The sequence below is a fragment of the Penaeus japonicus genome, unplaced genomic scaffold (genome assembly GCF_977035675.1).
Source record: "Penaeus japonicus unplaced genomic scaffold, GWHDUDI00000001_assembly GWHDUDI00000019, whole genome shotgun sequence".
Taxonomy (NCBI): Eukaryota; Metazoa; Arthropoda; class Malacostraca; order Decapoda; family Penaeidae; genus Penaeus; species Penaeus japonicus.
The window spans coordinates 29,726,218-29,741,217 of record NW_028234421.1 but is presented as its reverse complement, the minus strand read 5'-3'; the positions used below and the strand labels follow the sequence as shown (position 1 = coordinate 29,741,217).

General features: G+C 44.2%; 1 protein-coding gene across 49 annotated transcripts in view; it reads right to left on the bottom strand.

Annotated features, from left to right (window-relative positions):
* The window catches only part of shot (dystonin-like protein short stop), a 422,952-nt gene that overhangs the window by 78,887 nt on the left and 329,065 nt on the right, over nt 1-15,000 (bottom strand). For all 49 annotated transcript variants that reach the window (XM_086547666.1, XM_086547670.1, XM_086547661.1 and 46 more), the window contains 19 exons: nt 14,374-14,489; nt 10,556-10,659; nt 10,271-10,413; nt 9,917-10,126; nt 9,506-9,763; nt 9,098-9,302; nt 8,843-8,971; nt 8,312-8,551; nt 7,869-8,110; nt 7,506-7,734; nt 7,093-7,362; nt 6,765-6,933; nt 4,376-4,557; nt 3,615-3,739; nt 3,327-3,495; nt 3,052-3,212; nt 2,773-2,932; nt 2,217-2,300; nt 1,535-1,753 (listed from right to left, as the gene is read on the bottom strand). In XM_086547666.1, coding sequence (XP_086403792.1) covers nt 1,535-1,753; nt 2,217-2,300; nt 2,773-2,932; nt 3,052-3,212; nt 3,327-3,495; nt 3,615-3,739; nt 4,376-4,557; nt 6,765-6,933; nt 7,093-7,362; nt 7,506-7,734; nt 7,869-8,110; nt 8,312-8,551; nt 8,843-8,971; nt 9,098-9,302; nt 9,506-9,763; nt 9,917-10,126; nt 10,271-10,413; nt 10,556-10,659; nt 14,374-14,489 — 3,415 coding nt within the window. The remainder of the gene's footprint in view (nt 1-1,534; nt 1,754-2,216; nt 2,301-2,772; nt 2,933-3,051; nt 3,213-3,326; nt 3,496-3,614; nt 3,740-4,375; nt 4,558-6,764; nt 6,934-7,092; nt 7,363-7,505; nt 7,735-7,868; nt 8,111-8,311; nt 8,552-8,842; nt 8,972-9,097; nt 9,303-9,505; nt 9,764-9,916; nt 10,127-10,270; nt 10,414-10,555; nt 10,660-14,373; nt 14,490-15,000) is intronic.

Below are 15,000 nucleotides of genomic sequence, written 5' to 3'. Positions count from 1 at the left end.
TAACGCCCTTCTGCCTACATGTATAGTATCCCCCCCCCCCCCCCCCGCCCTTTTCAGCTCAAAGGTCTATTACAGCTCCCCCATTCCCTTGGGCCTGCTTGCTTGCTTCTCTGCTGACGTCCTTTGCTAACCCGTTTATCATGTTTTCTACCCTTTTCCCCTCTCTGACCCTTTCTCTCAGGCTTGCTTTCTTATCTACGACTCCTCGTGCCCTTGGCCTGGCAGCTCACATGACCGCGATCTTATCTTCAGTCGACATCAACACCTGCAATTTACCCCCCGAGGCGTTCCTCTGATTTCACCTTCCAAGATATCCGAGTCGCCACTGGAGACTGTTCGGAGCAGCTGACATGCAGTCAATGAAATGCATACCGTAACTTGCCGGGTTTCCTCACCGCTGGTTATGCAAGTCATGCTCCCCCCTCCCCCGAGAGAGGTGTGGCGGGGCTTTCTTACATTTCTTAACCTTGCATGCACTCCCGCTTTGGACCGATGCCAATGATTTAGTTGAATTGTCAACAGCTAATCGACCGCAAACAATGGTTGTCATCCTTTCCGAGCAGCGCCATCTGCCATTCAACGCTGAACCAAGCAGTGACGCCAGCCATTATCAAGCAAACTTGCGGGCGTCGTAACTTTTCATTAAATGATACCCGCGTCTCGTCACTCAAAGCATAAAATCCTTCTTCGGATAAACACCATTCCATCCTGATAATTTTCATCAATCATGTTCCATAGCGAGAGCCATCCTCCTTCTCATAAACCTGTACCTATGACCGTAACCCGCAGTGCACCGTCTTGAAATATCGTACAAATAGTAAAATAAAATAAATTTATATATACAGCACCAATGAAAAACCATCATGACCTTCAATTACCTTTAATGATTTAGTTGCCTGATCAGTCATGCATTCACGTGAGGTTCGGATGTTTATGTTAAGTATAATGTTCAGAGTTAATTCTCTTCTATGAACACCCTGCCCAAACATATCGTACATAGAACCATGTCAGAAGATTAATTGTTATATAATATAAACAACATGCTTATTCCCCATTTTCGTATACGTGTAGAAAATGCATTCTTCTAACAAGTGTAGAAAAGGCATTATTCTAACTGATATAACTAGACTAGTGTTAATATCTATTGTTAATATATGACGTGTAGGTAATATCACTCCATTCACTAATCTTGTGTGAGTGTGCTAATGTTTATTCTTTTTTTCTTTTTATGTACGTATGCATATTTATACATTTATGTATGTATATATGTATGCATGCATCCATAAATACATATACAGATATAGATAAATGTATATTTGTATACATATATGTTTGATTACTCACCTGCTAGCAGTCCAAACATGTTTTTATTGTGAACAAACAATAACGTGTAACTGTAATGATAATCTATTAGACTTATCTGTGTAGCTTTCAGTTCAAAAAAAATCTATCATGTGCACTCACATCGAGTTGCAACCAAGAGTGAGTGTCAAGTGTCAGTGCGGAAGACAGAAACCGGGCTGCGTGTACTTACGTTGAATTTCTTCTCGTGTCGGAACCGATTGTAAATCTTGGCGATTCGGTCGTACGTTTCGTCGGCGATGAACTGGTACTGGCCGTTGAGCTTGTCCAGCTGCTGAGCCACATTCTCTTCCCCACTCTGGATGCGAGGCCTCTTCCTTAGGCTCGCGTCCAGACTAGGGTGTACCTCTTCTAGACTTGCCTTGTACTGGGACAGGCGCAAGTCATAGATCTACAGAGGGTGTTGTAAATTAGTGGAGGTTAGTACTTGTTATTATTATTGGGGTTACGAAGCTTTTTTCTGTTCTTTTCTTTTCTATCTTTTTTTTTTTTTTTTGGTTGCTGTGAACAGAGTTAGCGATAGAGAGAGAGACAAAGCCACCGAAAGCAGTTATCATATCTAAACCAACATTACTCTGATTACATTATATTTACATGCTAATTTATTATTCTCAGTTATCCTGTAACAAGGAATGCATGCTTTGAGTAACGGAACTGAAATTTTAATAGAATGTACATGGGAGATATCTGAAAAAGTCATCACCTGAAAAAACCTGCAATGAACTCGAAAACCAAAAAAATCGTTTGATCAATAATCGGATTCAGGTGACGCAAAAATATAGTGACCGGATACTGTGATATTTTTTTGGGGTGCTAAAAATGTACGTGTGTGCCTGTGCTTATGTGAAACATACCTTGGCTTCCCGTATGAATCGGCCGCCAAGGGTATTTACATGTTCTATGCTTGTTTTCTTCGCTATAATTTTCATGTACATGCTCTGTAAAGAGAAGGCATTGGCATTAATACCCTGGAAAGTAAGACAGATGGTAAATCCTGGAAAAAAAAATGAAAGTTAAACACAATGGCATAAACAGTCCGTGTCCTCCTTCTTTGTCCTCAGTCGAGACCTGGAAGTCAAAATTTGGGTCCGGCGATCCTTCGTTTTGGGGACGCAAGGGCTCAAGGATACAGGATTTCGAGGGGAGTTTTGTGGGGTAGGAGTTTGTGATAGCATTTGGTTACCGAGTTAGTACTGAAAGGAAATACAGTTGTAGAATAAAATGGGAGAGTTGAAAATGTATATTTTCTATATTTTTGGGGGGTTGTGATGAGGATATCTTCTTGAAAAAGAGAATCCCACGAGTTAAAAAAGAGCAGAACCGTATCTCTGTGAGAGCAAGGGATTTGCAAGAGAGAAAATATTGACAGAAAGAACATAGATTTTTGCTGTATTGAGGGCTCGGGCTTACCCTCAACCTCTCTAGTTCTAGCTCGGCCTCAGAGGGTCCAAGATCCTCAATCTTCTGGTTGCGGAGGCCGGTCTCGAAGTCGTTGAGGTCCACCTTCTCCACATCATGGCCATTGCGGTACTTAGTGAGAAGTTCACAAGCAGCTTCACAGCTTCGCAACCTGGGCAGATCAAGTAGGGCATCTCAAAATAAGTTCAGGCTAAATCGAACATAAAAAGTATCCAAGGCAATACAATATGGAGGGTGCGATCTGAAGTCTGAAATCTGTGAAATACGAACCTTTCAATAATTTGCGAACAGATGTTCTCCCAGCGCATGCGAAGCTTTCTCACGTCCTCTTCTAATCTGTCTACATCCGGATGGATCTTCTGACTCGGCCTCGACTTCACTACAAGTGTGCGAACATTGCGACATTCCTCCAAGAGGCGGTCGATCAACACCTACAGGAAAAAAATCATATTCATGTCATTTCCTTTTTGCTGAAGCCGTACAAAGATATTACAAACAAACTTTTTAGCATGAGCCGAAAGAACCTCTATAACTGCAGAACGAACCTGATGGTCTTGGATGATCTGTTGGATGTCGAGGAGTTCCTGGTGAACTCGTTCCAAGTCATCGAGTTCGTCAGGCAGGTCTTGGTGCTCAGCGAGCTTCAGCTCAACCTCGGACACGACTTGGGTTCCTTCCTCAATACCAGTCACAACCATCTCGACACACTTCATTCTAAAAAAATAAAAAAACACAAACAAATGTCTTATAAATCCGAAAGAGACGCTGGTAACAACATTCCGAAGTTCAATATCTGTTCAAATCAACCATAAATTCTCTCGAAGCTGACATACCGTTCGATATACACGTGCGAGAGGGCCCAGATGCGATCCCATTGTTGTGTGATGGACTCGACATGGCGTTGTATGGCTGGTGTTCGCCGGGTTAAGTTCTGGTAGTTCTTCTGGATGCTTTCAACCTGAGCAAATCGAAGTAAAAATAATTGTTAGCAGGTTGTAAAGCACTCTCTCCCCCATAGTCTTTCCCCTCACTCATAGTCACTCATAGTTACTCACTCACTCATTCACTCATAGTCACTCATAGTTACTCACTCACTCACTCATAGTCACTCACTCAGTCACTCATAGTCAGTCAGTCAGTCACTCATAGTCAGTCAGTCAGTCACTCACTCACTCACTCACTCACTCGTAGTCTGTCAATCAGTCTCAGTCAGTCACTCACTCATTTATAGTTACTCACTCAATCATTCACACCCACTCATAGTCACTCACTCACTCACTCACTCATAGTCACTCACTTACTCACTCACTCATAGTCACTCACTTACTCACTCACTCATAGTCACTCACTCACTCACTCACTCATAGTCACTCACTCACTCACTCACTCATAGTCACTCACTCACTCGTAGTCTGTCAATCAGTCTCAGTCAGTCACTCACTCATTTATAGTTACTCACTCAATCATTCACACTCATAGTTACTCACTCACTCACTCACTCATAGTCACTCACTCACTCACTCATAAACTGTCAGTCATAGTCATTCACTCACTCACTCATTAAACCGAACTTGCAGAGCACCCGCGGCCTCACCTCCAGCTCATGCGAGGAGAGGTCGTTCTCGAATTGCTTGTGCTCGATGACCAGCTGCTCGAGGAGGTCCAGATCCCGAGGGATGGCGGCAAGGCACCGTTGGATGAGCGTCTTCTCCATCATGTCGAGGTACTCCTTCAGGCTACTGCACTGGTCGGACAGCACTGCTCCTGGTTTGGGCTCTGGGAGGGGGGGGAGGGGGGAGGGTCGATTAGTCTCTCAGAACGGAAAGTCACATAATGTCAACGGCAATGTACCGGGTATGTGAGAGGCCCGAGCAAAGAGCAAATGATCACAATGCAGACTAATGGAATAGATTTCTCCAATCATATACAATAGGTTTAATATGATAAAAAAAACTTATAAAATAGATTTCTACAATATCATATAATAAGTTTGATATAATCTAAAAACCCACACAATAGACTCATAAAATGGATTTCTAAAATCGTATACAATAGGTTTAATATGGTTCAAAACACATAATCAAGGAAATGTTGAATTTGTTATCAAAATCGTAATTAAACATCGAAGATTCCATGAATATTATAAAGGTCTACCCCGTAATCTTTAATATTTTACAACATATCACAACAACAAAAGAACACAAAATTATATATTTTCCTTCAAAGTTAGAATACCGTGAATTTACAAGCTAAGGTGAAGCAATGCAGTCCCAGGTAGTCTGGTTCCAGTTTTCTATTTTTCGCCACGAGAGAGGGGATACTATTTCAAACATGACTCATGTTCGGCGTATACCTGCTTCTATCGTCACTTCATCGTTTAAACCTATCTTCTAAGGCTTTATCTATATTGCAGGACACGGAGGAAAATGTGACTTGGGAGAGAATTTCACTACATACACTCTGAGGCAAATTCAACGCCAGAGAGACAGACATCATAGTCTTAAGTTACAAAAGTCGGCTCGAGTGGTTTTATTCCAGGCGCTCCAATGTCATTCACTCGGCCGCAGCTCATCGTCTCAGTGACTAAACTGCAATCACCTCCATCGTGAATAGCTATAACATGTACATTTCCTCGTCATTAGCATATTAATGAAGTTATTAAATAAAATATATATATTTGCATTTACATTTTAATAAACCCACAAAGCGATCGACTTGATTCTATTGCCGTGAATCGATGGAAAATATTTTTTTTTTGTGGACTTCTCATGCAACCATTCTATATTTATCTGCACCGATACTTAACCAAAATACCATCTGGATCAGTTTGCATGACAAATCACGAACTGCGCAGGTGTGGCCAGACAGCGGAAAGCAATCGCAACGTTGCATATGCCCAAATGCAAAACAAATTTTACCTTCTTTAGACACGTCCGCTTCGTGGAATGACGAAGAAAATCCACTTTCATTCAAGTTTCCTGTCTCGTCCAGGTTTTCGGATGTTTCGAAGAAGGGCTCATCGCTTGCACTGGTCTTCTTGTCATCGTGGCAACTGCATTTGCATTGTGCATTCTCACACACTTTAGAATTTTCCGCTAACACGACTTTGTGGAGGAACAACACGGTTCCCTCGAGGTATCCTTCGGTATCCTCGGCTGCTTTCTTTAATCTACATTTAAAAATCTTCCCTTGAGTGTCCCAAATCTGCCCCAACACAGACATATACCCGTACGGCGGAATCATTGTGGACTTTTCACAACCGATAATATCACAGCAACGTAAAGACAAAACACACACAAGGCTTCTTTTTTGGCACACACTACGGCTTCAACAAAGAAAGCTATTCCCCGTCGCTAAATATCACAAACGGTGTTTAGAAGATGCAGTGGAAGCACCAAGGAGGAGCGAATGACTGACAACATGACTGGAGGGAAGCAGCCATGTTGGAAAACTCTAGACGACGTCCACCAGTGCTGCCCTCTCTCGCACTCTCGCACTCTCCCTCCCTCTCCCTCCCTCTCACTTGCTCTCTCTTCTAGTTCCCGTTTTCTCTCGGAAATCAATCCAGACTGCAGACCCCGCCTGAGTCATCATACAACTGCATTATTTTCACCAGGACAACAACATCCCAGGGACAATATGTGGACAATTTACCCCGGGAGGTAACATGGGTAAATTAGATGTACACGTGTACAAAAGGCCCGCAGATCCTATAGCACACAGAATGTAATGACTTCTCTGCTTGCCCAATTACAGCATTTCCTTCAAATGTGCATATAGATGGCCAAACGGCATATTTAAAGAATCAAAATAATCGTGATTTTACCGTTTTTTTCATGTACGGAAACAACGCGGAGCTACAGTCAACATTTAAAGGGGGCATTCTCTTATTTCTAAAGGACTTCTCATACATTCTTTTTATCTCTCAGGGTTGAGCGACGACACTATACATCATATCATGTATTTAAAAGAATAACACTCACCAGCTGCACGACGTTCGAATTCATCGAAGAGTCTGTTGACTTCATCGATCTCTCGCTTCAGTCGTCTCAGCTGAGGGTCGTTCGGGTCTCCTTCCTGGATCAATTTCTCAGCGTCTTCGTTCAGCGCCCTACGGATGGCGTTACGCTGCTCTGCTCCCATCGCAATGAACTGTGGGGAAAAGGTCACGCCATATATGTTATTTGCAAATTACCTTTTCATACTGATATTTTCAGGGCCCTTTACGCATCATATATATATTTATTGAGATTCATATATTTAAAGGATTTTCTTAAAGGGGAAAATTACATAGGTCTTGAAGAACTATACCTGAGCAAGATCCCAGCTCTTCACAACCTTGATGGTAGCAAAGATCATGTTCTGACGCATGCGCAGCTGTTTCTTCTGCCAGAGGGCGATGCACCTTTCGTACTGGCGCTTGAGCTTTTCGGCGGCGTCGATGGCCTCCTGGTTGGGGGGCGGGATGGTGAAGATGACGCCTGGCACCATGCCCTTGCTGCCCGAGCTGGTCACCACGCTCCACTTGACCCTGTTGCTGTTGTCATGCACAGTGCAGCGTTCGCCCTTGTTGATGCTCATCTGAGGGGATGAACGAACGTGCATTGAATTTAAATTATTCCGAGTGTAGAAGAAATGGGGTGTTATGTTTAGCGTACAACCGAGTTCCTTCTAATAATTCTGATTCTTTTTTGACAAGGAAGATTCACGTGAAATATACTTACATCCATCTTCTTGTAGTTGCAGATTGCAGTGACGGACGTAGGCTGTCTCAGTGTCTGTCTGCGTTGCTTGAGGGGGACAACTGACTTGGCCCTGTTGATCAGTTCATCCACGGTCGAGTTAAACTGCGACAACTCTTCCCGGATGTCTTGCATCTCGCGCAAGAGCTGCTCACCGTCGTCTAGACCGAAGTCCGTCGTCGAGTAAGTGGTGTTCAGCTTCTCGTCTTGTCTGTAACACAGAAGTAAGAATGTATAACTTGCAAAGAACCTCGTATTGCATTTTCATTTGTTTTTGACAAATAACACATCTTCTTTGACTGAGATACACATGTAAAACCGCTTGTTTTTTCAGCAGAAACTTACGCCATGACCAACTGCTCAGCGTTGGCGATGTCAGTGAAGAAGGTGTGGTAGTGGGAGGCATGCTGGAGGTGCGTCTCGAGGCACAGGGTCAGCTCCAGGAGCCACTGCCACTGCGTCTGCATGGCCGCCAGGTACGCCTCCACGGTCTTGCTGGCAGGATGGTGTCCAATGACCAGGCTGTTGCCACGGTCCTGCACGGCGCTGAACTGAACCTCTCTCTTTTCGAGTTCACTCATGAGTTTCTGGAAGTTTTGTATAAAATAATGAGAGTTAATGAAAATGTCAGTGTAAATATTTGTCGTCAAAAATAATATTCATGATCTGTTCAATAATACTATAGATTTGTAAATATATATATATATATATATATATATATATATATATATATATATATATATATATATATATATATATAAAATGTATGTAGTCCTGACAAAACTCACCTCATAGTATCGTTCGACGTCATTGATGTTCAAGCTCTTGTTAGCCCAATCTCTGTTCAGCTCTTGCTCTTCGCGTTCGTTGAGCCAAATAAGCTCTTGCGTTGCAGCTTGCAGGAAATCCAAGAGGCTGTGCAAGTCTGACACACGCTTGTTGCTCAGAGAGAGAAGCTCTGCATAGATCTTACGCAGCTGAGACAGCAAGTTGATGTACACCTGCTGTTCCTCGCCGCTAAAGTTACTCTGCAAGAACAAAGTAATTACATAATCAGATAAATGCTAATTGTACAGGCTAATTATAGCTATCTATCTTAATGTATTATGCATCCAGTACCTATATAATAATCAAATTACAAATTCGCAAAAAATGTTTCTGTTCACCATGTAGTGAATAGCTACCACCAACAACCGCACAGAGATTTCAACGGAACGAAAGTAACAATCAATACTGAGTACAACGGGTGGGGGGGGGGCACACCCTCCTACCACCCCTCTCTCCCCCGGCCAGACAGCCTCCGAGTCGCCCCCTCTTACCTCCTCGGCTGCACACTTGTCGACATTAGTGTGGAACTGATGGATGATCTTGTGCTCTTTCTGGTGGCTGTCGTACTCCTTCTCCACAGCTGCCAGGTCATTGCCGTATTCGCTGTCGTTCAACTTTTTCTGCGGATGATAGGACAGTCACTTTACTATGCATCACGTATGGATTTTTCATGTGTCAAGTTTACAGACTGTTTACCATTTCTACTATTGGAGATAAAGAGAAGAGATACAAATCGTGTTACTTACAAGTTTGTCTTTGCACCAGTTGATACACTCCTGGAGGAACCTGAAGTGTTCGTTCGTATCGACCAGTCGGGATTCGGAAACAACTATTCTCTTGGTGGTGGTGTAGGATTCTTGTTGGGTAAACGATCTATTGTTAAGAACTATAAGCAGGCGGTTCTCGAAGAGGGTCCTCACGCTTACGTATCGTTCTTCTAGTTTCACAACCCTTGGAGAGAAAAGAGAAAGAAAAAAAATTATGATTGGGCTACAAAATGTACTGGATATCTAATTTAAATACCGATTTCACAATGATAGGTAGACTTAGCTCTACTGAGAGTGTCAAAAAGGCAGACCCAGGCAACGACAGAATTCCACGCTGGTGATGGAATGGCCGAGGGCGCCTCCTCGACCCCCACCAGACACACTTACCTCTTGTGAAGCGTGGGGGCCTCGTGGTATTTCCCGTCGCGGAGGACCTTGACATCGGAGTGCAGGGTCTTGATCGTATCCTCGCACTGAGCCAACTCTCCGTCCAGGGCATCACAGTTTCGTTTGGCATCCATGGGGTGAAGTCGCTCCACTCTTCTCGCCTCGTCCTCGATGCGGATCTCGACCTCCTCCAGGGTGATCTCGGTCTGCTTGATCTCGCGGTGGACCTTCTCCGCCAGGCGCTGGAGTCTGTCGGCACTGGGGGGGAGAACGAAATGAAAATCAGTGTGGAAATTGATCTAAAAAGGGGAAATGTTAGGAAAGTGATTACGAATGGGAGTTTTCTTAATTCAAATCCGATTTATTATCTCGGAAAGTAAATAATTGCAGACTCTTGAAGCAACTGCTTACCCGGACAAGGAATCGTGTAAGGCATCGTCTCTCTCTTGGAAGAGTGACATGAGCTTGTTCCACTCGGCGTCGACGTTGTTGTAGTGGAGTTCAGGAGCCAGCTCGTCCTCCAGGAAGCCCGTACCGTCGAGGAGCTTCTGGATCTCTCGGTATAAACGCTGACAATTGTTCTTGTCACGCAGTCGAGGAGGAACTTCTTCTTGTCGGAATCTAGTGGTGGAGGAAAAAAAGGCGTCACATCAACGTTTATAATTTCATAACGGTATTTTTTTACATAATCAAGTATCTGTGCATAGCAACACACGGACATCAATCACAATAACAATAATAATAACGATAATTTCTTTTCCCGACCTGGTGCTCTCTTGGGCCATTCTCTTGAGTTCGATGGTGTTTGAAGGGAAGTGGCGGTCCCTCATGATGGAGGTGTGTTCGCGGATCCAGTGAATCAGTGTGGTGGCCATTTCTCGGTACTCTTCTAGCTTGCGTTGCGCCTCCTGTTGACAAGGAAATATACGTTTTACAATTTTGTACATGAGAGCATATAGAAAATCCTAATAACACTTTGCTACATTATATCCATCCCCATATAATACGACTCATTCAAGGTGAAAGAACGCTGCAGACTGCAGTACTTACAATGTTGAACAAGGGATGAATAGAGGGTGGCTCTGGGAAGATCTCATAGAGCTGCGACACGTACGTAATCAACGACTTCTCGTCTGGTTCCGGGGTATCAACATCTGTTGGATTAAAAACAGGCATTAATAACGGTCTGTACTATCCGCTTTCAAATAATATAAATCATTGCCTTCCGACGACTAATAAATTTTAAAAAATACAATGACAGACACCAACATCTTCCTAAACCATCACGAATACTTCTTTTAAACAACAAATAACCCCCCAAACACCATCAACTCCCAAACAATATTCAACCCAAAATTTTAACCCACACCCAATCCCGCACAGAATAACAACCGAAAAGCGTGTGTGTCATGACCCGAGGGAACGTTTGTAGCGCCTCGTCCCTTCCGACGGTGAGTCATAGCAAGGCGGCGGTGGCGGCGGCGGCGCGTGTGCGGTCCTCATCTCCATCCAAGCCCAGTGTTTATCTTGGCCCCATTCTCACCCCTTCTTCCACCTCGTCGGCCTGTCTTCTCGCCTTAGCACCTTCTTGCGTATCCATTCTTCGGTTTTGCAAATAATTAGTCTAGCTTTGCTGCGATGCCCTCTGGTTGTCATGCTTCGTTCACATCTTAAAAGCGATGTTCCCGTCTCGCTCCTCTCGGTCCGAGTCAGCGCATGGCGGCCAAGGTCATGTGAGACCAGAGCCCTGGCAACACCAGCCGGCCAGTACTGATCATTACATATTTGTCTCGCATCCATATATGAACGCAGACTCGTGCTTTACATTCAGAGCCCAGCGTCGCTATAATGTCACACAGACAGACGGGTTTTGCAAACGCAAAAATAACTCCCACTAGTAGGATTTATGAGCGAGTCCCTAGGAAGCAACCGATATTCGAATCTGTAAAATTACTTAAAGTTACCAAAATGTCTACCAAACCCGTAAAAGAAAACCCAAAAGTAGCTAATGAGTCCCGATCCATCATCCCTCCCCTCTACCCCCTATATTGCCGACGCTCCAGGCCTCCACACACACACACCCGAAAGCCTCCGAAAGTACTTAAAAGGGAAGACGCGATCCCGCGGTCTCATAAACATAGCATAATTTACTACCTGTACATCCCACTTGTAGCGCGCATCAACGGAGTGTGTCCTTTTTCGGCCATCGGGCATAAAATAACTCGTCGGAGCTCGTCCCTCCCCTCCTCCATCCTCTCCCCTTCTCCCCCTCAATCCTCCATCCTCCCCCTTTCTCTCCCTATCCTTCATCCTCCCTTCCTCCTCCTCTCTCCCCATCTCGCCCTCGTCCATTTCGTCCGCCGGTTATACACTGCCTTCATACCATACCGACTTTATTATCCTCAAGAGATAAACTGTCTTTTAATAATAATAATAATAATAGGTGCAAAATGATATAGAGGTGTGTTAGTGTTGGTGTCGGTGTTGGTGTGCATGTGAGTGTGCCTATGCGTGTGTGTGTGTGGAATAGCATTAAATATCTTCATCTCACCTATTCTTCACCTTATCATAATTATCCCTCTCTCTCATTTCCCTTTACCAATTTGTCATCCCATCCCAGTCTCCCTCATCCAACCGTTCTCTACCTCTTCTCTTTACAACCTTGCCCCCTAAAACCTATCGCTAGAAACCTTGTCGTCGTAACTAAACGCAAAAAAATTGTATCGGAAAGGACCTGATATATGACTCACCATCTTGAGAATAAGTACACAGTATTTATCGTGATACTCCTTCACTATAAATCAACGAAAACCGAACATGAAACCGCGTTTAATCTCCAGTAACAACAAACCAAAAATTAGCTACAACACAACAAACAAACAATAGTTCATCAAACAAGCAAAAAATCTATTTACAAACAACTATCCCTTGCATCTACACAGCTGACCGCGTAAACAAAGCGGCCGCGTCTCACGCGACAGCGCTTCCATTCACATCCACACCCGCATGCATACACGGGGGTAAACGGCCTGCACAAACAAGCAAATCCGAGCTATCCCTAAATGTATCACGCCCACGCCCAAAACGCGGTGCAAAAACTGGCTCTGGGTCACCAGGTCCTCGGCCTAACCGCCTAAATAAGGATAAAAGTGAAAGTCACCCATCGTGTATAGTGAGTGTTGGGGGGGGGTCGCACTGGCGACAGGGCACCCTCAGGTGACAATAAACCAATATGTCCCTTTAAGAAAGGTGTTCTTTATTACATTTTTGCCACTGGGGTCGTATATCTATGTGCAAAACTGGTCGTTATATAGATCGCTGGTGTCAAACAGCCCCTTTAAATGACGTGTAGCGGGTTAGTATTGAACAGGTGCGAATTCTATGGCGAGTGTTCGAACAACGTACATGTTCTCGGCTGGTGATTTCCACTTTCCTTTCGGCCAAGGTATTGTAAGCTAATCCGGAGTTCATCGCAACAGAATAGGCCATGGTTTACTCACAGAGAAACTCTACTTGCTTAAGCCATGCAAGGGTCCATAAAAACAGATAACCTATTGTTGGCAACTGCTTGAGGGCGCCCCATCTATGGCCGAACGAGTATTTATAAGATGATTCCACAAAACCTTTCTTTACACCCCGCCCCCACATGGTCATCGCCCCTCTACCACATGGCTTCTCCTTTTCGGTTCCAGTAAATCCATGGAGAATTTAAGATTTAACACCTGATAACCTACATAAGCAAATTCACAACGCTAATATTACAAATAAATAATCAATTAAAAGAAATGATTAATAAACTTAAAAAAGCACCCCAGTCACAACCCCGTGACCCCGTCCTCTCAACCAAGGCACAACCCAAATTAATTGCCCATTACAACCAAGCAAGTCGTCATGGCTTTAGGGCGTCGAGGAATCTGCCAATCATCATGAGACATCTAATCGGAGGGAGAGGAGCTAGGGGAAGGAAGAAGGAAGGAAAGGAGAAGAATTTCCTTCCCCTCCTAACTAACTTGTACTCACTTAAGAATTCACTCTCTCATTCACTTACTCAACTCATCCAAGAATTCACACACTCACTCACCCACTCATTCTCACTCTCTCTATATATCTGCTTGCCTCTCCATCCCCACTGCCAAGTCTAAAACACGGACACGCCCTCCCTGCCGCAGCCCACAGCCGTACCCACGGCCCACATCTGATTCTGATCATTGGCTGCGGTCTCTTTTTATGAGAGTCAACAGTGATATCTGCTGAGGAACTACATGATTCTGACATCAGCTCATTCCATAAAAATATTGATCCTTATTTCTCGACCCCACAAGGCTCATTTCATCTTATCAAGTTATTTTCTATCTTTACTTCTTGGTCACATAATTGTGTAGGTGTTTGGGCTTGGGCGTGGTTATTGGAACCGTAGTTTAACGGAGGGCGTAGACAGGGCTATGTAGTTCAGATTCTGATCCTGGAGCTGTGACGTCATGATCATTCGAGGAGGGCGTAGGCTTTTTGTTTTTATCTGGCGTGGTCAAACCTTCACCCTCACACAGACAGAACAAAAAAAGGAAACTATAATTTACCTCCAACCGTACCCATAGCTGATGACGTCACCGCCCTCGCGCTCGATAAGACGACCAAAGAGTTAACACAAAAAAAACATGACCGGAACCCCGTACCGACGAACAAACCAATAAGTCCTCGAAGCGTCGAACCACCTCATACCACAGATCCCCAACCCTATGAACCTCATCCCAACCCCACCGAGAACTGCACTCCAAACCGAACCCCTAAACACATCCCCCCTTCGCTCACCCGACCCACCCGCCCACCTACCCACACCCACTTCCTCGCAGGCCCCTCGAAGAACTCACCTTCAGGGTCGAGAAGTCGTGTGACGCCGTACTCGCGCTCCATGACATGAAAGGCTGTTTCAAGTCGCTCTCTGGCTGACCTCTGGCGGAGGCCGCGCCAGTCAACCAGGTCGGGTCTGTCGGGAGGGAAAGAGAAACGAAAGATTAGCGCGGGTGTAATTCCGTCATGAAAAAGATCTCCGATGGGAAAGGTCTATCATGAATTCAAGTCAGGCAAGTCAATATCAAACCAATTAAAGTCTATTTTAGTCTCTTTTCTTTTTTTCTCTTTTTCCTTTTGTCAACATGTCCATAAACATTACTATACTGGCTTAACACACGGAAACTTCAGCATGACACGAGATTATAAATAACTTTTTTCACATGACAAGAGATTATAAATAACTCTTTCTTTTCACATGCTAAACAATATTCCCCGAATCTAATGTTTCATGGATGAGATCTTATCCATAATGATCTGGAAGAAAAGTAAAACCAACTGCCTGGAAAATGACGAGGTAAATCAACACAGTAAAAAAAGGGCAGAGGGAGCGAGAGTGAATACAGTGGCGTTAGCCCACGTATATACAGCACATGCAGGGAGGCATGCAAGGTACCAGACAGGTCTACTTACACATTCAACACACA